The sequence below is a fragment of the Pseudoliparis swirei genome, chromosome 11 (genome assembly GCF_029220125.1).
Source record: "Pseudoliparis swirei isolate HS2019 ecotype Mariana Trench chromosome 11, NWPU_hadal_v1, whole genome shotgun sequence".
Classification (NCBI taxonomy): domain Eukaryota; kingdom Metazoa; phylum Chordata; class Actinopteri; order Perciformes; family Liparidae; genus Pseudoliparis; species Pseudoliparis swirei.
In genome coordinates this window covers 5589282-5613443 of record NC_079398.1, presented here as the reverse complement: position 1 = coordinate 5613443, position 24162 = coordinate 5589282, and the positions used below count along the sequence as shown (strand labels likewise).

Below are 24162 nucleotides of genomic sequence, written 5' to 3'. Positions count from 1 at the left end.
TGAGCACACTCTCACCACCCCCCCCCCCCACCCATTGATTGAATGCATTCATAGAAAGCAGTTTCTTTTAGGAAACGGAATCAAAAATAAATATTACTATGCAGCACGTTTCTTTTCAATACCATCTAGGGTTTGATGATGTTATGATTAGAGATGCACCGATCAGGTTTTGTGCGATCACGATCACTGAAATCAGTATCTGCCGATCACCGATAATACCGATCACCGAGTCGATTGAAGCATTCTATTTATTGTGTAGCATTATTGCCTAGGACTATGAGGAAATACATATATAAAGCAACTCAAACATTAAAGAAATTACAGATTTCTTTAAACATTTAGGACTTTTACTTTGAAAAATGTCCTAATTGATACATTAAAATTGTTTGATTGCTGTTGTAGGGGATTTCAGATATGTATGGAACACATCTGCATTATTCATTTCCTGGAACTCTTGGGGAAATCTATATAGGACTTTTTCTTAACATACAAAAGTCTGACATTTTTATAAACCCTTCCTTGGTCCAGTAAAAATGTTTTAATGTTAGCATAATTTAAGCTAAATCTCAGAAATGATCTATAAAGATATATCAGTTCATTGTTTACTTTTATATGTTCGTGTATGATTTGTCGACATCTTATTTTGATAAACGGATGTTGTTTCACGTGGTTCTTTCCGCTAACTTTGCAAAACCGGATGTTGTCACTAGATCCTTCCGCTAACTTTATCAAAATCTCGCGCTCCCGATCGAATCGTTTACCGTGGCGACAGTGTATAGGCTCAGACATGTGAGAGTCGGCTGAGTTGACCCAAAGATTCAACTGGGACGGGACGCCCTTCGGTGGTGAGGATCCTCTGACCTCTCACTCTGCGGCCCTCGCCTCGTTGTGTCTCCGCTGTGCGCCTTTCACACATTAGCCCCCTTCTGCAAGTTTTCATCTCCTTTCTTCTTCTTCTGGAGTTAATGTCGGTTAGCAAACCAGTCATTCAGGCATTACCGCTAACTATAGTGGGCTGAAGTGTAGAACAAGTTTGTCAGCAACAAAAATATTTCATAACAAAAAAAAGAAATCTGCTAATTTACTGGTCGCGCATGCGCGAGTTGATGAAAAATTTACTCGCACTGTGTCTAATTTTAGGCGCAAAATGCGACCATTTGGTCGCAGTCTGGAGCCCTGCATGGTATCTCAGGCACTGCACTCTCCCTCTTCCCATCCTACCTCAACGACCGCACTTACCGGGTAACTTGGAGAGGATCTGTGTCTGAACCTTTCCCTCTCACTACGGGGGTACCTTAAGTCTCCCTCCTGGGTCCCCTGCAGCTCACTACTGGGGTCCCTCAAGGCTCGGTCCTGGGTCCCCTCTTCCTCTCACTCCTGGGGTCCCTCAAGGTTCGGTCCTGGGTCCCCTCTTCCTCTCACTCCTGGGGTCCCTCAAGGCTCCGTCCTGGGTCCCCTCCTCTTCCTCTCACTACTGCCATCCCTCAAGGCTCTGTCCTGGGTCCCCTCTTCCTCTCACTACTGGGGTCCCTCAAGGCTCTGTCCTGTGTCCCCTCTTCATCTCACTACTGGGGTCCCTCAAGGCTCCGTCCTGGGTCCCCTCTTCCTCTCTTTACTGGCGTCCCTCAAGGCTCTGTCCTGGGTCCCCTCCTCTTCCTCTCACTACTGGCGTCCCTCCAGGCTCTGTCCTGGGTCCTCTTCTCTGTACACTAATTCTCTCGGCTCTGTCATTTGCTCGCATGACATCAGGACAGCAGAAAGTTTTGACATCTTCCCCTGAAAATTAAAAAGTCAGTCAGTTTTATTTGTCAATTTTCCATATGTGCAACATACAGAAGATCGAAATTGCGTTTCTCTTCTGTCCAACATAAAGTGAATTGAATTGTGCAACATATAGACAACATAAAGTGCAAAAATAGTAAAAGAACATGTAAACATATAGACAACATAAATTGAACTAGCAGCATTCAGACATGCGAGTCTGAAAGAGGACGGAGTGGGAGGATGGGGAGAGAGTTCAGCTTCCTGACTGCCTGGTGGTGTGAGCCCGGAGGCTCCGGGATCTCCTCCCAGAGCGCAGGAGGCTGAAGAGACCGTGTGAGGGGTGGCAGGTGTCACTCACTGTAATCGTGGTCACTTTGCGTGTGAGGCGGGTGTTGTATATGTCCTGTAGGGATGGAGGGGTAGTAGGAGGCACCATGATCCTTCCAGCTGCCTTCACTATGCGCTGCAGGGCGTTCCTGCTGTGGACTGTGCAGCTTCCGCCCCACACAGTGATGCAGTTGGTCAGGATACTCTCGATGGTGCCGTGCGGAGAAGGTGCACATGATGGATGGGGGCTCCCTGCTTTCCTCAGTTTCGAGGAAGTAGAGGCCCTCTGTGCTTTCTTTGCCAGCGATGTAGTGTTGGCTGTCCACGAGAGGTCCTCACTGATCTCCACCCCCAGGAATTTGGTGCTGCTGACCTGCTCAATGTCCGCTGCCGTTGATGGTCAGTGGTGGGTGATGGGTGTGCCTTTTCCGGAAGTCAACAACGATCTCCTTGGTCTTGCTGTTGTTGAGCAGGAGGTTGTTGACTCCGCACCACGTGGTCAGAAGGTTGACCTCCCTCCTGTAGAGGGTCTCGTCATCCTTGGTGATGAGACCTATCAGTTGTGTCGTCTGCAAACTTGACCATGTGATTGGTACTGTAGCTGGTTTTGCAGTCGTGAGTCAGCAAGGTGAAGAGCAGGGGACTGAGCACACAGCCTGAGGGGCCCCTGTGCTGAGTGTGATGCTGCTTTCGGTGTGTTGCCAACACGTACTGCTTGTGGCCTCTCACTCAGGAAGTCCAGCAGCCAGTTAAACAGCGAGGTGTTGAGCCCCAGCTGGTCAAGTCTGCAGATTAGTTGTTGTGGGATGATTGTGTTGAATGCTGAGCTAAAGTCTATGAACAGCATTCTTACATAGGAGTCTTTCCTGTGCAGGTGGGTGAGGGCTGGGTGGAGAGCAGAGCAGATTGCATCCTCCGTGGACCGTTTGGCACGGTATGCAAACTGGAAAGGGTCCAGAGTGGGGGGGAGAATGGATTTGATATGCGACATGACTAGTCGTTCAAAGCATTTCATGATTATGGGGGTCAGTGCCACTGGACGATAGTCGTTGAAGCAGGACGGAGTGGATTTCTTTGGCACAGGTATGATGGCGGTTGCCTTGAAGCATGATGGAACAACAGCTTGTCTCAGAGAAGTATTAAAGACATCTGTGAAGATGTCCTTAAGCTCCTCTTCGCAGTCCTTCAGCACACGACCAGGGATGTTGTCTGGACCTGTTGCCTTGTGGGTGTTGATAGGCGAGTGTCCTCTTCACGCTGGCAGCAGACAGGCACAGAACCTGATCATGGGGAGGGGGCGGAGTCTTGTGTGGACGAGTGCTGTTCTGTGCTTCAAACCGTGCAAAGAAGCTGTTGAGGTTGTTTAGCAGAGAGATGTTGCTGTCGCAGTTCTGTGGCGTGGGTTTATAGTCTGTGATGGTCTGAATGCCCATACCACAGGCTGCGTGTGTCTGCTGTCTTTAAAGTGCCGGATTGTCTTTTTTGTGTCGAACATTTTTGCTTTCCTGATGCCGTGGGACAAGTTGGCTCTCGCTGTTTTCAGGTCTGTTTCGTCCCCAGCTCTGAAGACCCTATTTCTAGTCCTCAGCAGCCGATGGACTTCCCCTGTTAGCCACAGCTTCTGGTTAGCCCGAGTGGTGATGGTCTTTACATGGGTCACATCATCAATGCACTTGCTAATGTGAAGTAACAGTGTCTGTGTACTCCCCAATGTCTGTGTGGTCGTTGTATGTGGCTGCCTGTTTAAACATTCCCCAGTCTGTTGAGTCAAAGCAGTCTTGGAGGCGGGAGGCTCCCCTCTGGCCACACCGTACCTGCTTCAGAACCGGGTCTGGAGGCTTTCACTCTGGGTCTGTATGCTGGCATTAGCATGACGGTGATGTGGTCAGAGAGACCTATGAAGTGCCAGGAATGTTTTACAAACAAACGAGTGGTGGAAGGTCAACATTGACATGACAAACAAAACAACAATAACAGATGAAAGACAACAACAAATAATGAAGTGTTTTGAAGCAAGTGGTGTTGTTTGGAAAGTGCATGTTAAAGTGACTTTAGGAGGGAAGAAGGAGGAGGAGGAGAGTGAAGGAGGAAGAGGAAGATGGGAAGAAGGAGGAGAGAGGAAGGTGGAAGAAGAGGTAGTCCTGTGACAGTCAGTCAGTCCCGGGGTCAGATGACAGGCCAAAAGCTATTGGTGGCGGGTGGTCTGGTCATGATACACAGCTCTCAGGGAGGGACTGAACAGGAGTGTCATGAGGGTCACAATCTTTTTGCCCGCTTCAGTGACCTGAAGTGAACAGGACCTGAGGGAAGGCAGATTGCAGCCATAACTTTGAGATGATGCTCTGCAGGCGCTTGTCTTGCTGTGGCTGCATTACTGATGGAGGAGCAGATGATGACTCAACGATGGCTAGAACTGTACCATCATTTTGGCAGGTTGAATTTCCTCAGCTGAGGAAGAACATTCTGCTGGGTTCTTGGTGATGGAGCCATGTTCAACTGAGGTCCTGGGAGATGATGGAGCAGGAACTGTCTCAACACTGGGAGTCAAATGAACGGTGGGCTGCATTCTCCTGAACCACAACCATCTCCACTGTCTTTAGAGCTGAGTCCAGGTTAATTCTGGCTGAGGTCACCAGGTGGTCAGTCTATCAGGCGGTCTTGAAGAGATGAGTCAGAGTGGTGTCATGCAACTTTAGATTTGACGGACAGGACTGAGGTGCAGCTGTTGGTGTCAGGAGAACAGCAGAGGGAGAACACAGCCTGGGGAATGAGGTGGTCCGGGAGCAGATGTTTCAGCTCACGATGCTTCCTGTCGGTCAGAAGTCTGATCCACCTGCAGGTGGAGTGAGAGCAGCTGGGAGAGTTGTCCTGCAGCAGGGACATGATTGTATTGAAGGCAGAGCTGACCACAAACAGGATCCTGGCAGGTTCCTGAGTCCAGATGCTGAGGATGTGAAGGGATGTTGACTGCATGTCTGCAGACCTGTTGGCTCTGTAGGCAACTGCAGTCCAGGATGGTGATGGTCTTGAGGTTACAGGACTGTTGAAAGGACTTCATGACCACAGAGGTCAGCGATGGGCCTGTAGTCATTGAGTCCTGTGATCTTGGGTTTGCATGATGGTGAGGCCTCAGGCTGAATGGCATGTCTCCAGAGGTGTTGAAGATGTCGGTGAACAGGAGACAGCTGGTCAGCACAGTGCTTCAGTGGAGGGGAGACAGTGGGCCCGCTGCTATGGGGTTCTGCTGAACAGCCTGTTGACGCTTTCCAGGATGACAGCGTGCTGAGTTGATGGAGTGCTCCAGATGTAGCCCTGATCTAGGTGGCTGATGGTCTGTGGTTTGTTGATGGAGATGGTCTCAGGACTGCAGTCTCAAAGCGGCAGTAGAACTCATATGTGCAGAAGCACATGTTCATGGATGGAGGAGAAGGGTGATCTGAGTCCAGACAGAAGAGTGTTTGCTGAACTGTTGTGCAGTTTCTCAGAGAAGATTTAGCATCTCAGTAAAACCTGTATTTGGACTGTGTACAGTTTGTCACTCCTGAATGCCTGGTCCTTCTGCAGTCATTCCTGAGCTGCAAACCAGGGTTTGTCGTTGTTATAATATAGCTATGGAATACAGTGTCCTCACAGAAGCTGATGGAATTACAGCCTCGGTACTCATCCAGGTTGTTGGTAGCAGTCCTGAAGAATCACCCCTTTTATACGTAAAATGGTTTTCCAAAAGATGTTTTTTAAATGTATGTTACTATTTTAAGACTCAAAAAGTTTGGTTTTAAAGGGGGGGCCTTTGCAAGTCTTTGGATAAATTTTCTGAAAAGGGTTTTTAGACCCGCTTTTAAAAAACAAACAAGAAAAAACCCTTTCATTAAAGAGACAGGGAAATTTTAAAGGGCCCCCATTTTTTTAAAAAAAAACAGGGCCTTTACCAGTGAAAAATTTTTAAAAGGGGGGGAGGGAACTATTCCCCCTTAAGGGAAGGGGTAGTTTTATTTAAAAACAAAATGCCCGGGAAAAGGTTTTGGAAAGTCCAAAACCACCCGGAAAAGAAAGTAAAAAGTTTAAAAAACTAAAATTTTAAAAGAAAGAGGATTTGAGGGGCCAGAGAACCCAAAGTTTTCCCCTAAAAATAGTTTCAAAAGGATAAAATGTTTTATTTAGAAACCAAAAAAAAGGTTTAAATTGGGAAAAGGATTTCAAATTTCAAAGAGTTTTTTGAAACCCAAATTAATTTTCAAAAAAAGATTTAAAAAACTCAAAAAAATTTTAAAAAAATTTAACTCAACAGGAAAAATTTTCACTTGTCTGTAAAAAAGTTTTAAAGACCCTCACCGGGAGCCTTTCAGGGGGTTTAAAACTTCCAACATTTTTCAATGTTAAAACCACAGGAAAAATTTCAGCTGCTCTCTGTAAAAGTCTTTTAAAAAGGGAATTTAAAATCAATTTTCCCCACAAAGGGGAGAAACCCTTTTTGTGTAGTTTAAAGTTTTTTTCCCAAAGGAATTTTTGGCCATGTTAACCCCAAGGGGGAAAAACCCTTTCAGTGTCGGGAAAAAACATTTTTAAAGGAAAACTTTAAAAGTCACATTTTAAATCAAAAGAAGAATATTTAGTTTTTGGGGTAAAGTTACATTTTTGTTCCTTGTAAAAAGCCCTTTGAAAAGGGGCCTCCTCTTCGTGAACTTTGGGAACTCTCCCCCAAACCATAGAACCCATTTGAGAATATTATTCAAGAAGCCCCATTTTTGTTTTGTTTAGCTTTATGCCCTTTTCTTTGTCATCTATTTTATGAACCCCGAGTGTTCCTGTTGTGCTTGTAGCTGCTGTCATAGCATCCAGGCTGCTGAGCTTTGTTGGTTGAACAAAGAAATGTCAACAGACTGTATTTCATCAGTTATCTCTATGAAGACATCATGTCAACATGTTCTCCTCTATGAAGACATCATGTCAACATGTTCTCCTCTATGAAGACATCATGTCAACATGTTCTCCTCTACACATGAAGACATCAGCATCGCCAGTTCAACCCATCCAGTAGAATCTAGTCTTTGACTTTTATTTTCTACACATGTGAGACGTTCAAAGTCCAGCTGGCACATCCCAGTAATGAGAGCCGTTGGCTCCTGCTGAGCTTCACTGTTGATTTTGAGACATTATTAATGACTTTTTAAGCCCGTTCGGGGATCAGTTCTAAGATCTTTGAACATTCAACAGATACTTGATACTTTTTGATTGTTCTCATTAAATCACACAATATGTCCCTCATCTTAGCCAAGAGCTACACATTATAATACATATGTGTCTCATCCTCACTTCATCAGAACATGTTGCTATGCACATTAGTTACAGACATCTTTAGTCAGTTTTCCCTCATCTATAATCTTTACCTACATGTTGCAGGTTATTTTAAATTTAATAGTAAAACCCTCAGAATGAAGTTTGAGCAGGAGACAGAATAATATGAACGCCCAAAAGTTTACAAAAGATGGAACACGGGGGTCAGAGCGATCGGGAGACTTTTCAGTTATTATAACAAAACCCCGGTTACCTTGATGCTCCATGGAGCCTCCTGCTGTGCCCCCGTCGGGAATGTGGGGAGTGTGGAGGAGGAGGACACCCTCTGGTTGCTGTCCCCCCTTGTGGTTTGTTGGGACTGCAGCTCATTGAAGAGTTGAATTTCAATTAAAGAGACAGTGTGCGAGATTTATCGGCATCTCGAGGTGATGAGGCTTCAGATAACAGCACCAGCAAGCCCCCCTTAGGCTAAAAAACAGTAACTTCAGGCCGACCCCCTGTCTCAGCTTGTTTGTAAAATAAATGAAATGCAATACTTCACACACATGTGCACTGTGTTCACTGTTTTATTTCCTCTGTTTTAACCTCGGTAGAAACACCTCAGTCACATCCCGGTTTATGATCAACGATAACGGATTAACAGTTTTCATTGAACCTGACGCATTGCTCCTCTGTGATTGGCTGTCCCCCTTGGTTAGATGACCGCCGCAAGCAATTAAATGTACGTAAATAGTTGAGAACTAAAGCGTTCAGCTCTGCTTTCTGGAATATTAAACCAGAATAAGGCTGAAGAGCTGGAGACACGATGAGACTGACTTTCCCTCAGCATCGAGCCATCAAGGTGTCGAGGCAAGAATGGCCACACACACAAATAGTAGTATTTGGTTATTTAATCCCATTGTCATGAATATTGTTCTCCCAGAATCACACATCATGACATTGTGTTGACCCCCATCCTCTGATGAGTCGGTTGTGTAGAAGCACTGTCCTGCAGCATCTCTGGTTCTTCTTTTCCCAGTGTTGGGCTTCAGCGCCCCTCTGAACGGAGAGGTCAAACCTCGATCCTGCTGATGGGCCTGAGGAGGAGAAGTCCTCCATCCAGAAGGTGGTTTTCCATAAGATGCCCCCAACGAGACCCTGTTCCTGGAGAGCACCAACAAGATCTGCAGAGAGGCGTGTCCAGCAGCTTTTTTAGCTTCCAGATCTGGGACTTCGCCAGATCGATTTTTAAACCCCCCCGACTACGATGATCTTCGGGGGCACCGGGCGCTGATCTTCCCATCGACTCTCAGGTCAGCCCACACCCCCAGAGGAACACAATCAGGCCAGACAAGCAGAATAGGAGAAGGACAGTCCCCGCCACGGAAATGGAACACACACCATGGCCACTCCTGCCCCCGGGCCACGTGGCTTGAAGGTCCCCACCTCTCAGATCAGTCCCTATCACGCTGTCTCTCAATGTTCCAATCAAGAAGTTGTCTTGACAATATGCCACAACAAAAGAACAGGCACACTAAGCCCTTCAAATTGAGGAGAAAATTAAAAATTCGCAATCAGCGATAACCAATCAATTCACTAAGGAAAACCACCCAGCAGTGTTACATGTTTACAGTTAGTTTTTTGGGAAATAAATGAATTGATTATGTCTGGAATGAAAAGGGGTGGAAGACTTTGGGATGCTATTGGAGACTGCTGACGCCTGGGGTTAGGGGAAACCTGGAGACTGGGGGGGTTTGTCTTTCTGAAGCTCGGGGTGCAGAGCCCCAAAAAGATGGCTTAATGAAAATGCAGGGTTACAGTGTTAGGTGGGAGCTATCGGAGGGGACAAAGGACCGGGGCCCTAAAGATGGGGGAAGAGGTTTTCACAGCGTTGAGATGGTTAGGGTCATGCGCCATGAGTCTAGTCAAACAATGAGTTGAGGCAGACAAAGTTGTTGCTCTTGCAGAGTTTGGGGTTATGGATTGATGTCACGGAGATGTCCATGGTCTTAAACGGGAGGATGCCCGGAAGCCAGGAGCATCAATCAATACTTGGCTGTCAGAGAAAGCGCTAGCCTGAGCTGTAGTGGGCTTTGTAAACTAAAGGGGGAGGCAGACTGTTGGGGGCAGTTGGTTCTTTTTATGGAGCCTGCTGCGTCTATGTGTTTGTGGGTTGAGGCTGATGCAGACCCCCAAAAAGATGATATCTCTTTCCGACAAGGTTACTTCAGATGCTATGATGAAAACATTCCTGTTATTGGGACGTCAGAGACTGATGAATAAGACTACTGATACGCAGAGTCAGATGGTAGAATAATGGTATTGGGGGGGAAAAGGTAGAGGCCTTTGTACCGGGTTGTGAATAGTGGGGGATGGCAGGATCAAGGTGTGAGCAGGACCCTTTGAAGACCTTTTAACAGGCACAGGTTCAACAAGGTTAGTATGCAATTATGAAAGCATAAGGCTGAAGTGTATAGGGGGTGTATTTTGATCCATGAAACCTGGGGGGGGTAGAAGACAGAATCAGCGAGGTTAGTAGTTGGTATTGAGGAAGGAAGACGTTATCCTCGACCTGGGATAGGAAACGGGGAAGGAGGAAGTTATCGCGATTTGAGTACGACCAGAGGATGACTTCATTCGGATGAAACCCCAGTCCGAGGAAACCAAACGAACAACGAGGACCGGATCAGGAGAGGTTAGTAGTGTACATTAGTTTATGCAGGTATAGGGGGTCGGGGGGGAAAGGAAAGGGGTAGATTAAAGGGGAAAAGGATGTATTATAAAGGGATGAAAGGAGGGAGGATTATCGGGGGGAAGGGGATGAAAATTGGGTCTGAATGGATGGGGTGGTGGTCGAGGCATGATGGTAGAAGAGCCGTGATGGCTGTCTGGTCAGGTTTACCAAATTTATGAGTTGGTCTTCCTGCACGAGGAACCAGGGGGTCTTCGGGTTTTTGCCCCCTTCAACTCGGATGTTATGTCGACGCATGTCTGAATAGATTCAGGAAGGAGGAAGTTACTCATTTGAGTACGACTAGGGATGACCAGGGGGATGGGGGTTCGGATGAAACCCGGTAAAAGGGAAACGGGGAAGAAAAGGGAAAGAAAGAGGGTCGGGGGGAAAGGGGATGAAATTGGGGTGGGGGTGAGGGATGAACAGAGGATAGACATTAAGAGACTCAAGGATGGAGGAGATGTTTGGTGGTCGAGGCATGAAGGTAGAGGACCCGGGATGGCTGTCCTTGGGAGTCGGAGGTTGGATGAGTTGGTTTTCCCCACGGGGAAAACGAAAGTGAGTCACTGGTCAAGTTTTGACGTTTGGATGGAATGGACGTTATGTAAGCTTTGTCTGAATAGATTGCAACGTACTGGACCGTTTGTTTAATGGCTGCGGCGGCCGACGGGTGGAACTTTTGGGAGCGAGAGTGGGGGCCCGAGCAGGGGCCCCATGTTGACCGGCTGCAGGAGCAGCAACAACGCAAAGCGCCTTGCAGTCTCCGGCGAAACGACTTTGGGGCGCCTCGGGCCTCCGCTGATGGCTGGCCGATCCCCCTTTGGGAGAGTGAGGAGAATGCCAATCGAGGGGGGTAGTGGACCTCCCCCCGGGCCCCGGATCACCCAAGCTTCCCCAGACGACCTTGTCCTCTGGGGGGCGGCAGCTGCAGCGTCAAGCCTGGTTCAGGAGCGGACGGAGCAGGGGCATCGGCGGGCTTTCAGGAGCTGTTCGAGGCCTGTCGAACGGAGACATATCCAGAGTAAAGAGTCTCAATTTCTGAACGCGCAAAGACATGGCTGGAAGTAAGATATTTTTTTTCCTGAGGAGGAAGGTCCGCTGGAAGTTGCGCCCCCCTTCCTCCGCTGTTGACTTGTTTTTATGTTGATGTTCCGTTTTAATTTTGTTTCGATCTGCTTTTTCTTTTATTCTGTATTATTGTATTGTAAGGTGACCTTGGGTGACTTGAAAGGCGCCCAAATGAAATGTGATATTTTTAAAAGGTTGGGGGGCTGCGCAGCATTGGTGGTGACGGATCAGTGTGGATGTGTTCAAGTTTGGCCAAGAAATTGCGAGGTGAAATGTCTCTGGTACAGAGGCAGCTTGAAATGGGGGGGGCGACCTGGAGGGGATGGCTAAATACGACCTGGAGAGGATGGCTGGGTTTCTCCGCCTGAGGGCGTTCGCAGCTGCGACTGACGCAGAGGATACCGGAAGTGCTCCGCTGGAGATCGGGGTTTTTGCGGTCCGTAAACACATTGGAAAAGTTTATTTTTTTCCTCAGACTGATGTTTTTGGGTTCGATGGTTGCGGTTTGGACTGTCCCGCGTAGGGGGTTTTTAGACCCCCGGGAATGGTGAGGAGGGGGCGGGGGGGCCCGGTCAGCTCCGGGATGAATTGGGGGGGATCGTGGATGGCGCAGCCGGATGCTGGCGGCAGCGTGGTAAGTGAAGGGGGGCTACGAGGCTTCAGACGCAGCTCCGTCCGTGGGGTTAAGGAGAACCGTTTGTTTCAGGCCAGTAGTTTAGGATTGTGCTTGTCCGATGCGCGACGTGTCTCTACCTGGGGAAGGAAGGTTGCATGCAGGGTATGGTTATCATTCCCATTTTTATGGGGGAAACGGAAGGAAGCATGTGCGGGGTTAATCGTGAAGTGGGGCCCTTGGCGTTGCTGCGGTTGCAACGCCAACCCCAAGTGCCGTGGTGTTCCCCCCGGGGGTCCGTCAGGCGTTGATATAGTCGGGTTTTTTGTCAGGTTTGTTACATGGAAGGGCCCTTTTCCCCCCAGCTTACGTACTGTCCCCCCAAAACCGGGGGGAGCGCCCGGGGAGGTATCACCCCCCGCGTGGGCCCTGGATCTCGCCCGGTTGGAAGAGCGCCATGTCGGCGCTGAGACGGCCTCTTCAGCAAAGAAAAAAGGAAATCGAGGGAAGGGATGTGGGATGACGGGGGATGGGGTCAAAGGGAACGGTCGAGGGTAAGAAGTAAGGGAGGGGGGGTTAGACGGCAGAAGGTCAGCGGGTGAGGGGGGGTTGGGGGTGCCCGGGGTGTCCCTAGCTGGTGGGAATGTGGGCCCTGAGAAACCCTCTTCTAGCAAAAGGAAAAATGAGGGAAGGGGGGATGAAATTGGGGGGACATGACTAGATTGAGAGAGGGGAAGAAGGGTAGGGGTTTGGGAATGTCCCCCTGACAAGGGGGCGTGAATAGGTGTGACGTTTTAAGTACTGCCCTCAATGATTGGCTGAATGGGGGGCGTGGTCCCCCCTACTGAACTATGTTCTGTAAAACCTCATTAATCCATAGCGAACGGCATCATACAGTCTTAGACCCACCCCTGGGGGAAACCCCCCTCCACGGGAAACCCCCTGACCCTGGAGCTCGGAGGCCGTGGTCTCTACTCAACTGCAAAACCAGAAACCAGCGAGATATATATATATTTTAAAAAATTAAAAGTGCGGGAAAAAAACCCTTCCAAGTTAATTCAATTACAGGTTTAACTATTTTTTTTTTTAACGCAAACCATCCCAGAATGAGTTTCCCAATCCGCTGTTGTTGGTCGGGAAAAAAAGTCACTTGCAAAATGAGTTTCCAATACCCCCTTAATCTGAACTGTCCGCCTCATGCAGACGGTCTGTTCATCGGTAATGACCCTTTCCCCAGGTTCACCTGGAAACCTTTTCGACTTTTACTTCCTGTAGATCAGGGTCTCAACACGTGATCGCGACCTGCCAGTCGATCGCGGGGTTTTCGGTAGATCGCATGACTTTAAAAAGATTGGCCCCCCCCTGACATGTTGATCGATTCCACAGCAGCATGTCATTTCTGTCTCTTGGGTTTTAACACTTATCGACCGCCTCGGCCACAGAGCTCCGGCGCGCATCGACCGAGAAAAAAAAGTCACTTGTCAATCTGTCCACCTGCCCGGGGCCGGTGAGGTTTCAGCTTTGCAGGTGCCCCCCTTTTCATCAGGGCCCAGTTCATGAAGAAAACCCACACAGTTTTGCCTCAGCAGCTGCTAGAGGAAGACTAGAGGCCTTTAGATTGTTCATGGGGGAGTTAATGGTTGACAAACAAGAGAAAATTTTCTTTTTAAACCCCTCCTGTTACCTTTACATTTACTAACATTTTTTACCCTCGGGGTCAATTTGACCCCAGCAATTAAAACCTCCAGAAAATTATTAGAATTAATATTGCTTCCCAAGTTTAAGTGTGGGTACTTTATGTTTGTTTGTTGACTACCAAATAGCCCTTTAAATAAATAAAAGTTGATATTTTTTATATGTTTGACACAGTGAAAAAACCCTGGGGTCAAATTGAAAAAAACCCCAAATTAAACATTGAATCAGGTCAAATTGCCCCAAAAGGTAACAGGGGGGTTAAACATTCTGTTTAGGATGAAGATGTATTAATGTTCCATATGGAAGAAAATCAAATAACTGCTGAGTTGCAGAAATTGTATAGAAAATGTAAAAATGTATATATCCGTTTTTTTGTCATAAATTTATGTTCTCACAAAATATACCGAGAATACAATAGGGATTAATCATGAAATCCACAAAACCTGTGATTAACCCGATTAAAATTTTTAAAGTTTCACAGCCCTAAAAAATATATTTAAATATAATTTTATAAATATATCATGCAATAAAGGGTACGGGAAACCCCAAAGGGAAAAAGCCCCTAGGGGGAAAATGGTACTACAAGTTTTTTGGGGGGAATATGGTACTACAAGCTCTTTAGTGGGGTAATATGGTACCACACGCCCCCGTGGGGGAATGTGGGACTACACCTCTAGTGGGGCAATATTTCTACAAGCTCAGTGGGGGAAAATGGTACTACAAGCTCTTTTGTGGGGTAATTGGTACACGCCCCTAGTGGGGAATGTGGTACTACAAGCCTTAGGGGGAAAATGTACACGCTCAGTGGGGGAATATGGTACTACAAGCTCTTAGTGGGGTAATATGGTACTAAATTTTAGTGGGGGAATTGGTACACACACCCCCTAGTGGGGAATGTGGTACACAAGCCCCTAGTGGGGTAATAGGTCAAAGCTCTAGTGGGGAATGTGGGACACAGGCCCCTAGTGGGGTAAAATTTCACGGGAGTGGGGAACATGGTAACAAGCTCTCTAGTGGGGGAAATGGTACTACAAGCCTTTTGTGGGGAACATGGTACCACAAGCCCCAGTGGGGGAACATGGTACACAGCCCTCTAGTGGGGAATATGGTTTCAAGCCTCTAGTGGGGGGAATGGTAAAAAAGCCTCTAGTGGGGTGAATGGTAACAAGCCTCTAGGGGGGAACATGGTACTACAACCCCCTAGTGGGGTAACATTACACAAGCTCTAGTGGGGTGATATGTACACACACCCCCTAGTGGGGGAAATTTCTACAGGCTCTAGTGGGGTAATATGGTACTACAAGCTCTTTAGTGGGGTAATATGGTACTACACGCCCTCTCATTCTCACATTCCAGGCAAAAGGGAGATCTGAGAAAATTGAAATAATAGTAAAAAGTGCAGCAAGATACTTAAATATTCACGGAATAACTGGGATGGCGGTACAGGAAGAGCTTAAAAAACAGGGGCAGTTCACCAATGAATCATGCTCACAGGATTAATCATCATGTTAATTCTACAATGGAATGCTCGGAGTTTATTGGCAAATGGACAAGAAAACAAAAATATGTTGGGGGTATTCCAGTAAGCCAGATGTCATATGCATCCAGGAAACATGGTTAAAACCAATTTGGACTTCAGACTAGCTGGATATCGGTGTTAGGTGTGATAGGGGGGGTGGTCAGGGGGGAGGATTTAAATTTTTTAGTGAAGCGCACATTTAGAGAGGGAAGATAGGGACCGAGCTCAAGATGTAACTGGAGATCTGGGCAAGGGGAAAGGGGAGGTAAAGTTGTACATTTTTTAATCCCTGTAAAAAATTAGAGGTGAATAGATTGGCACAAATTGAAAGGATAGGTGGCAACAAGGTGGTGGTATGTGGAGATTTTAATGCACATAGTACATTAGGGGGGAGCAAGAACAGATCTCAATGGGGGGGTAATGGAAGAGTTACGAGAGGAACACAATTTGGTTTGTTTAAACCAGGGGTGCTCACACTTTTTCAGCATGCGAGCTTTATTATGTCCCAAATCAAGGCGATCGACCGAGGGGTGTAGTAAGGGGCTCACCCAGGGGAAAAAGAGTTGTTGAGGGGGGGGAGTCTTTCTGGTGGGAAATGAGCTCCCGGGGGGCGGGCAGAGGACTGTTAACGCGACACGAGACACAAAAGACGGGTTCTGCTGTAATTGGGTAGAGAAAGTGACAGGGGGCGGGCAATTTTTTATGTCATGCGATCTAAAATACCCCATCGACTGGCATCCCCATCGACGGTGGGGTCGAGACCATTGAGTGGTTTAAACGATGGCAGAGGGACTCGATGTGCACACAGGAACATGTCGGGGTAGACTTAACCATGGTATCTAGGAGTTTAGCAGGGATATGCAGTGGGGGGTAGAAGAGGAAACATCAGTGGGCAGTGATCATTTTCCAATAAAGTGTAAAATAGCATTACAAAGGAGGAAGGAACAGGGGAGTGGGTAGGTAAGTGGGTGTTTAATAGGGCAAAATGGGAACTTTTCAAATATATACGAGCAAGAATGGATAAAATAGACTTAAATGAAGATGTCGACGAGGTTGATATAAAAATGACATTTACAATACTGGAAGCAGCAAAACAAGCAATAGCTAAAAGTAAAGGAAGGATGAAAAGAAAGGGGGTCCCCTGGTGGACTGAGGAATGTGGGAGAGTAGTGAAAGAAAGAAACAAAGCTCTTAAGCTGTTAAAAAGAACACATAACTTCCAGAATCTGATCCAGTACAAACAAGCGCAGGCAAGAGTACGGGGAACCATTCGGAAAGCAAAAAGGGAAAGCTGGAGGAATTACTGTAGTAGAATTGGGAGATCAACACCTGTGGGAGAGATTTGGGGGATGATCAGAAGCATGAGAGGAATCAGAAAAGTATGGCAGTATCCAGTACCTGAAAAAGGGAGGAAACGGCAGCGACAGATGGGGAGAGGGCAGAGATGATGGCAAAAAACAGAAATCCACAGCTCTGCCAACCTTACAGGAGAGGGTAAATTTGGGAGGAAAGGACACGGTCGGCTCATCCTGGTGCTCTGGAAAGAAGAGACAATACTTTGTTCAATGGATGCCCCATTTACTTTGGAAGAGGTTAAAGGGGATAGAAAGAGCCGGATTGACATCACCAGGAAGGATGAAATATGTTATATAATGCTGAAACATTTAGGTAGGTTAGCAATGACGAAATTGGTATCATTTTATAATCAAATTTGGGAAATGGGGAGACTTCCTAGATCATGGAAAGAAGCTGTGATTATTCCAATCAGGAAACCGGGCAAAGATTCATCAAATCCAACAAATTATAGACCCATAGCACTAACCTCTCATGTGGTAAATTATGGAGAGAATGATAACCGGGGATTAAGCTATTACATGGAGACCACGGGAATGATAACACCTCATCAAAGTGGATTTCGGAAAGGTAGAGGAACTATGGACCCAATTATTTGTTTAGAGACAGAAATCAAAAAAGCCCAGGTAAATAAGGAGTCAGTGATGGCGGTGTTTTTTGATGTGGAAAAGGCATATGACATGGTTTGGAAGGAAGGGTTGATGATTAAGTTGAATATTATGGGAATAGGGGGCAGAGTATACAATTGGATTAAAGACTTTTTACTTGACAGAGTTATCCAAGTCAGAATTGGGACAGCACTATCGAGAAGATACCCGGTGGAGAATGGTCCACCTCAGGGTCGTGTAATCAGTCCAATACTGTTCTCCATCATGATAAATGAGGTGTTCCTTCGAGTTCAGAGTGATATTGGACGATCCCTATTCGCAGATGATGGAGCGTTGTGGAAGAGGGGGAACAACATAAACCATATTAAAGGGAAGGTACAAGAGGCCGTGAATGAAGTAGAAAGATGGTCTTATGCATGGGGATTCAAGTTTTCTGGGGAAAACTAAAACAATCTGCTTTGCTAGGAAGAGAGGAGTGGTTACTCAGCTAAAGCTATATGGGCAAATTATTGAACAAGTGAAGGTTTTAGGTTTCTAGGGGGGGGTTGGTATACTATTCAGAAGGATGTTAACAAGGGAGGACAACAATATTTAGCACGAGAAGAAAACATATTGAGTAGACTCAGGATTGGACATTGTCGGGGTTTGGGGAAAAAATGACCAGGACGGCAAAGTAAAATTCAAAACAAAGTGGATTTAATTAAGTGTGGTAGAACAAAAGTCCAAAGACACAAAACATTTAACGTGCAGCACGGGCCTGGATGAAGTCAGCTCAAAGCATCGTTCAATAACAGACTGGCGTTCTCCAGGAGAACATGACTCTTTTATCTTTAAGAGCGTGATTAGATAATATAGATGGAGGACTGGTTTAATCTTTGTCCATCTCATCGTTGGAGCTCAGGGTGGTCCCACCCTCTGGGCTCACGACAGCAGCACTGGTTGGTTAAAACTAGAGATGCACCGATCAGTTTTTTGTGCCGATCACCGATCACTGAAATCAGTATCTGCCGCTCCGATAATACCGATCACGGTGTCGATTGAAGCATTCTATTTATTGTGTAGCATTATTGCTTAGGACTATGAGGAAATACATATATAAAGCAACTCAAACATTAAAGAAATTACAGATTTCTTTAAACATTTACGACTTTTACTTTGAAACATGTCCTAATTGATATATTAAAATGGTTTGATTGCTATTGTAGGGGATTTCAGATATGTATGGAACACATCTGCATTATTCATTTCCTGGAACTCTTGGGGAAATCTATATACAGGACTTTATTTCACATCCCGGTCGTATGGATGTGAATGAATGTTGGTGGTGGTCGGAGGGGCCGTAGGCGCTGATTGGCTGCCACGCTTCCGTCAGTCTGCCCCAGGGCAGCTGTGGCTACTGATGTAGCTTACCACCACCGGGATGACTGTGTGTGTGTATGACTACTGGTCTCTGTAAAGCGACTTTGGGTATTTAGAGAAAGCGCTATATAAAATTGAATATTATTATTATTATGATACAAAAGTCTGACTTATTTTTATAAACTCTTCCTTGGTCCAGTAAAAATGATTTAATGTTAGCATAATTTAAGCTAAATCTCAGAAATGATCTATAAAGATACAAAATCAGTTCATTGTTTACTTTTATAATCTTGTGTATGATTTGTCGACATCTTATTTTGAAAACGGATGTTGTTTCACGTGGTTCTTTCCGCTAACTTTGCAAAAACCCGGGTGTTGTCACATAAATCCTTCCGCTAACTTTATCAAAACCCCCTTTGCTTGGAAAGGACCCTGAGCATCAGTCTTTGGGGGAGACATGTGAGAGTCGGCTGAGTCGCCCCGAGATTCAACTCGGGACGGGGGGCCCCCGGGGGGAGGATCCTCGTGGACCTCTCACTCTGCGGGCCCGATCGCCCGTCCCCCGATTGAAACGCCCGATAGTTCTCGCAGATGTTACGTCATCTGATCGATCGGTTTGATCGGCCGTTTGAGAACGCCGATCAAAACCGATAATGGCAATATCGGCCGATATGGATCGGGGCCCCATCAGATCGGTGCATCCCCAGTTAAACAGATGGAGGTGTTCCTGGTTTGACTTTGAACACCTTCTGATGGAGCTCAGGGTGGTCCCACCCTCTGGGCTCACGATCTTCTCGCCATCATCATAATCAGGGGTATGTTGTTCTCCATCTAAAGCAGGAGCTGTGCAGTTTCTTTAATATAATAGAAACTAAAAGGCTTTGAAACTATCTGTTGCTTCATAAACAAGTTTTTGCGGTGACAGGTACAGCTCTTATTTAAATCTTAATTCACGACTGAGCGGTCAGGGTGAGGTCAGAGCCTGTGTGGATGTGTCATCTTCTGGCCGAGGTCCAGAAGTGTTTTTACCTACAGTATCTGTGCTTCTTATCCAGCAGTGTCAGTATGTTCCAAAACATGTGGGTGAGCATGAGCTGTTTCTCTGGTCAGAGCCCGACTACCATAGGAGGACACACGGTTTGGTGCTTCAGGGCCTTAATGCAAAGTGAGGTACATGGGGTACTATGTATGCATTTTTATATTCTTAACAACATACAAAGCTAAACAAAACAATAAATTAAAAAACACCCAACGGACTGTGCGAGTACTGCAAGACAGCAGAAACGGTGGATCATGTCATGTGGCATTGCCAGAAATTTAGTCAAAGTCTGAATCCACATTTAGAGTAAACAGTGACGGTTTGAATCTGAGCTCTGATGATAACAACCAGCTATCATCACAACACATGTGCAGAAAATAATCACAGAGACTGCTTATTAAAACAATAACAGTTGATTCACCTTAACAATAATCATCAAATTCCATAATATTGTATCTCACCACTGGGGTGTTTTGCAGCTGAGTGTGAAGGGGGGGTGAGAGTCAGCACCTCCACATCTGAGGCCATGGTGCTCTGCCGGGAAAACCCTGGACTGCTCCTCCAGGTGGGACAGAGTGCCCCGAAGGAGTTCAAGCATCTCGGGTCTGGTTCACAGTGAGGGGAAGATGGGAGAGATCAACAGGCGGATCGGGGGGCTGCAGCAGTAAAACAGGCGCTATAGCGGACCGTCTTGGTAAAAAGGAGCTGAGCGAAAAGGGAACGCCTCAATTTACTGGTCGGTCATTCCAATTTAACTATGGTCATGAACTTTGGGCGTGACCAAAGATCAAGGTCGCAATATCCTCCGTAGGGGGGGCCCGGGGTCAGCCTGAGAGATAGGGTACCGAGCTAAAATCAGGAGGGGGCTTGGCGTTGAGCCGCTACCCCTTCGCATCGAAAGGAGTCCGCTGAGGTGGTTCGGGCATCTGATTCGGACGCCCCCGGACGCCCCCCTTTTGAGGTTTTCCAAACGTCCAACTGGAGGGGACCCGGAAGACCCAGGACCCGCTGGAGGGGTTACATCTCGCTGCTGGCCTAGGGAACCCCCAGGATCCCCAGAAAGAGCTGGAAAATGTTGCAGGTGAGAGGAAGCCTGGGTCAGGCTGCTAGGTCTGCTGCCCCCAAGACCAGACCCCGGACTAAGCGGATGAGAGTGGATGGAAGCAAAAATAAGATGAAAACACTCCAAACAAGGCAGCTCCTCAACGCAGTAAAGTACAGTAACTGTAATTGTATCACAAAAGCCAGTCACTGGACCGATAACTGATGTCTTCTGACATATTCTTGGTGGAGGATCTCAACTCAACAAAGCTCAGCAGCCTGGATCGCTATGACAGCAGCTACAAGCACAACAGGAACACTGGTGGTTCATAAAATACCCGATGACAAAGAACAGGGCAGGTAAAGCTAAACAAAAAAAAACGGTGACTACTCTACCCAGATTAAAATTTTCTTAGTGGAGATGGTTTAGTGGTTAGTGGAAGAGCCTCCCAGTTGGAAGTGAGTCACTGGGCCCCAAAAGAGGGGGGTCCAGTTTTCAAGGTCTTGTTGACAAGTGAGGGGGTCAATAAATGTCAACTTTTCCCAAAAAAACTCAAATTAGTTCTCTTGTGAGTTAACATGTGACTTTTAAACCCCCGTGCAAAAGATCTTTAGACTGAGCAGCTGAAGGTTTTCTCCCGTGTGAGTTTAAAATGTGACTCTTTAAAGTTCCTCTGTGCAAAAAATCTTTACAGACTGAGCAGCTGAAAGGTTTTCTCCTGTGTGAGTTAACATGTGACTCTTTAAGTTCTCTGTGCAAAAGATGTTTACAGACTGAGCAGCTGAAAGGTTTTCTCCTTTTGAGTTAACATTGACTCTTTAAAGACCCTCTGTAAAAATGTTTTACAGATGAGCAGCTGAAAGGTTTTCTCCTGTGTGAATTAACATGTGACTCTTTAAAGTTTCCTCTGTAAAAGATTTTTCAGACTGAGCAGCTGAAAGGTTTCTCTCCTGTGTGAGTTTAAAATGTGACTCTTTAAAGTTCCTTGTGCAAAAGATTTTTACAGACTGAGCAGCTGAAAGGTTTTCTCCTGTGTGAGTTAACATGTGACTCTTTAAATCTCTCTGTAAAAGATGTTTACAGACTGAGCAGCTGAAAGGTTTCTCCTGTGTGAGTTAACATTGACTCTTTAAATGACCCCTTGTAAAAGATGTTTTACAGACTGAGCAGCTGAAAGGTTTCTTCCTGTGTGAGTTAACATGTGTTTCTTAAAAATCCTTTGAGGTGAAATCTTTTCCCACATTTAGAGCTGCTTAATAGATTCTCACTTGAATCACTGTCAGAAACTTCTTCATTATTCAAAGAGTTTAAACCTGATTGAGGTTCTCTGGTTTTTTCCAATCAACAGAGTCATCAGTATCTGGTTCGAAGAGTCTCCATTTTCATCAGATCTGGAGGTCTATCTGATCTTTTTTGGCTGGTTCTGGTCCTCCACAATCATCTCATCAGCTTCTATTTCCATCTGTTCAGTTTGTCTTTTGAAGCTGAGAGGACTGAGCTTCTCTTCAGCTTCACTCTTCACAGGAGTGAATGAGAACTTGAGCCGGGCCTCCGCCTCTTTTAAAGGGGGTGGTTCTCCTGGCCTCCCGTTCCTCTTTTAAAGTGGGGGCCTGGTCCTCCTTTCCTTTTAACTGTGGGGGCTCTGGTGCCCTGGTCCAATGGAGCCCCAATGCTGCTCAGAAAATCTTTTTTCCCCAACAGCTGCTTTTCTCTTAGTTCCTTTCCCTTTTTTTAAATCTTATGGGTCCCTCCCCTTTAAACCCCTTTTTTCAAAAGGCTGTATCCTATTAACAGCTGCAAGTATAAGGAGCGTTCGTTCCCACTTTCAGAAATGTTATGTTGTTGGTAGTGGTAAGGGTAAATCTGTTATCCGGAAATGAAAAAAAATAAGATTACAATCGAAATGTTTTAAAGCAGATCTAAATAAAAACCCTTTTCTTAGAAAACAAATTTTCAAAAAATTTAAATAGTTCCCTGCAAAAAAGAATATTTTTGAAAGTACTACTTAATAATACAAAATTTCTTAAATTAAACATTTTCCCTGAAATTCTGTTTTAACATGAGTTTCTGCAACAATTAGAAAGAAATTTTTTCAATAAAAAAAGGGTAATTTTAGGGAAATTTTAAAACTTTTGTTCCGATTACCGAGTTTTCTAGCCCGGGAAATTAGTGGAACAGGGAGAAGGGAAAAGGGAAAACAGGGCCTTGAAACCCCCGTTAAGGGGAAAAGAAAGCGGTTTGGGGCCCCGAGGGGAAAAAGGAGGGGCCCCGGCGCCTTGAGGGCCCCCGTTAAAAAGAGGGCCCAACAAGTTTAGGGACCCCGTTTTAGAAAGGAGGGAAGGGAGTTAGGGGCCCCAGAGTGAGGGGAAACCCCGGGGACCCCCAAAACCCATTGTAGAGGGGAAAGGGGGGAAAACCCTAAACCCCCGTATAAGGGAAAAAAAAAAATCTTTTTAAGGTTATTTAAAAAAAAACCTTAAAGGGGAAAAATTTCATTGGGTACCAGGTCCCTAAAAATAAAGGATTTTTAAAAAGGGAAATTTTAAATCCAAGGGGGGTTTGACATAAATTATATTTCCCCTGGGTACTCCCCTTTAATTGTGAATTAACATATTAAAGGTACAAAAAAGTTTAAAATTTTTAAAAAAAAACGTTTTTTCATTTGGGGAAATGAAAAAAATTGGACGAAAAAAAGGGGAGCCAAGGGAAGCCCCGGATTGAAAAACCCCCTATTTAAAAAACAAACTTAAAGAAAAAACAAACCCCCAAACCCCCTTTAGGGAAAAAAACCCCCCTTAAATTAAAGAAAGTTTATTCGGGGTTTAAAAGAGAGAAACAGCCTGATCACTTTAAAATAAATAAAAGTGTTTGTCTTATTAAAATTTATTTTCCCATTGTGCCTTTTTGAAAATTAAATTATTTTTCCAGAAATAAATTTGAACCCCCAATTTAAAAACATCAAAGATTAAATTTTCATTTTTGTTTTTATTATAATAAAAAGCCTCACTTAAAACCTTTATTTTTTTTTGAAATTATTAAAAATTTGGTCCGGGGGGCGTTGAACTCTCGCCCCCCAATAATTGAAATTGGGAAAATTTTTCCTTTTTTATTTTTAATGTTTAATTTCTAAACTTGCCCATAAACCCCCTTTTTGTTTTTTTTCCCTGTACCTTTTGAAAATTTTTTCAAAAAATTGACCAAAATTAAGTTAGAAAAATAATTTACATTGCTATTTTCCCAAATTTTTTAAAAATTTTTTCATTTTCCCTAACGTTTTTATTTTTCCTTTTTTCAATCTCTTGTTTGTTCATTTTGTTAAACTAAATCCCAGAGTTAAATTATTCCCTTCAGAAGTAACCTTTGGCTTTTGGCTTTAAACGGGGTTTTCCCCAAGACAAAAAAATCCTTTTTAAAATACCTCAAAAACCCTATTTTTTCCCTTAAAAAAAAAACCCGGCACCACATTTTCCCTGCAATGGTAACGGTTTTAAAAATTGGGGTTTAATAAACCAAAAAATTTTTGATTTTTTTTAAAAATTAAAACCCCGATTAAAAACATTCAATTTTTTTTTAAAAAATCTTGAAAAAAGTTTTAAAACTTGGGAAGTTTTTTACTTGCAAAGTGGCTTAAAGTTTTTAAAATTTTTTTTTTTTAAAAAAAGGAGAAAATTCTTTTGTCTGCCCTAAATGGGAAACTGCTCCATATTTTTAAAATTTACAAATGCCCAAGACATCCATATGAACCCTTGCAATTTTTTTTAAAAAAC

The 24162-nt window shown here is 45.2% G+C and overlaps 1 protein-coding gene across 1 annotated transcript in view; it reads right to left on the bottom strand.

The window, feature by feature from the left end:
• Positions 1–4974, bottom strand: part of LOC130201605 (gastrula zinc finger protein XlCGF17.1-like) — a 56386-nt gene extending 51412 nt beyond the window's left edge. Inside the window, exon 1 of the mRNA XM_056426679.1 lies at positions 4893–4974. Within this exon, the coding sequence (XP_056282654.1) occupies positions 4893–4974 (82 nt within the window). The remainder of the gene's footprint in view (positions 1–4892) is intronic.
• Between the last annotated feature and the right edge of the window lie 19188 nt (positions 4975–24162).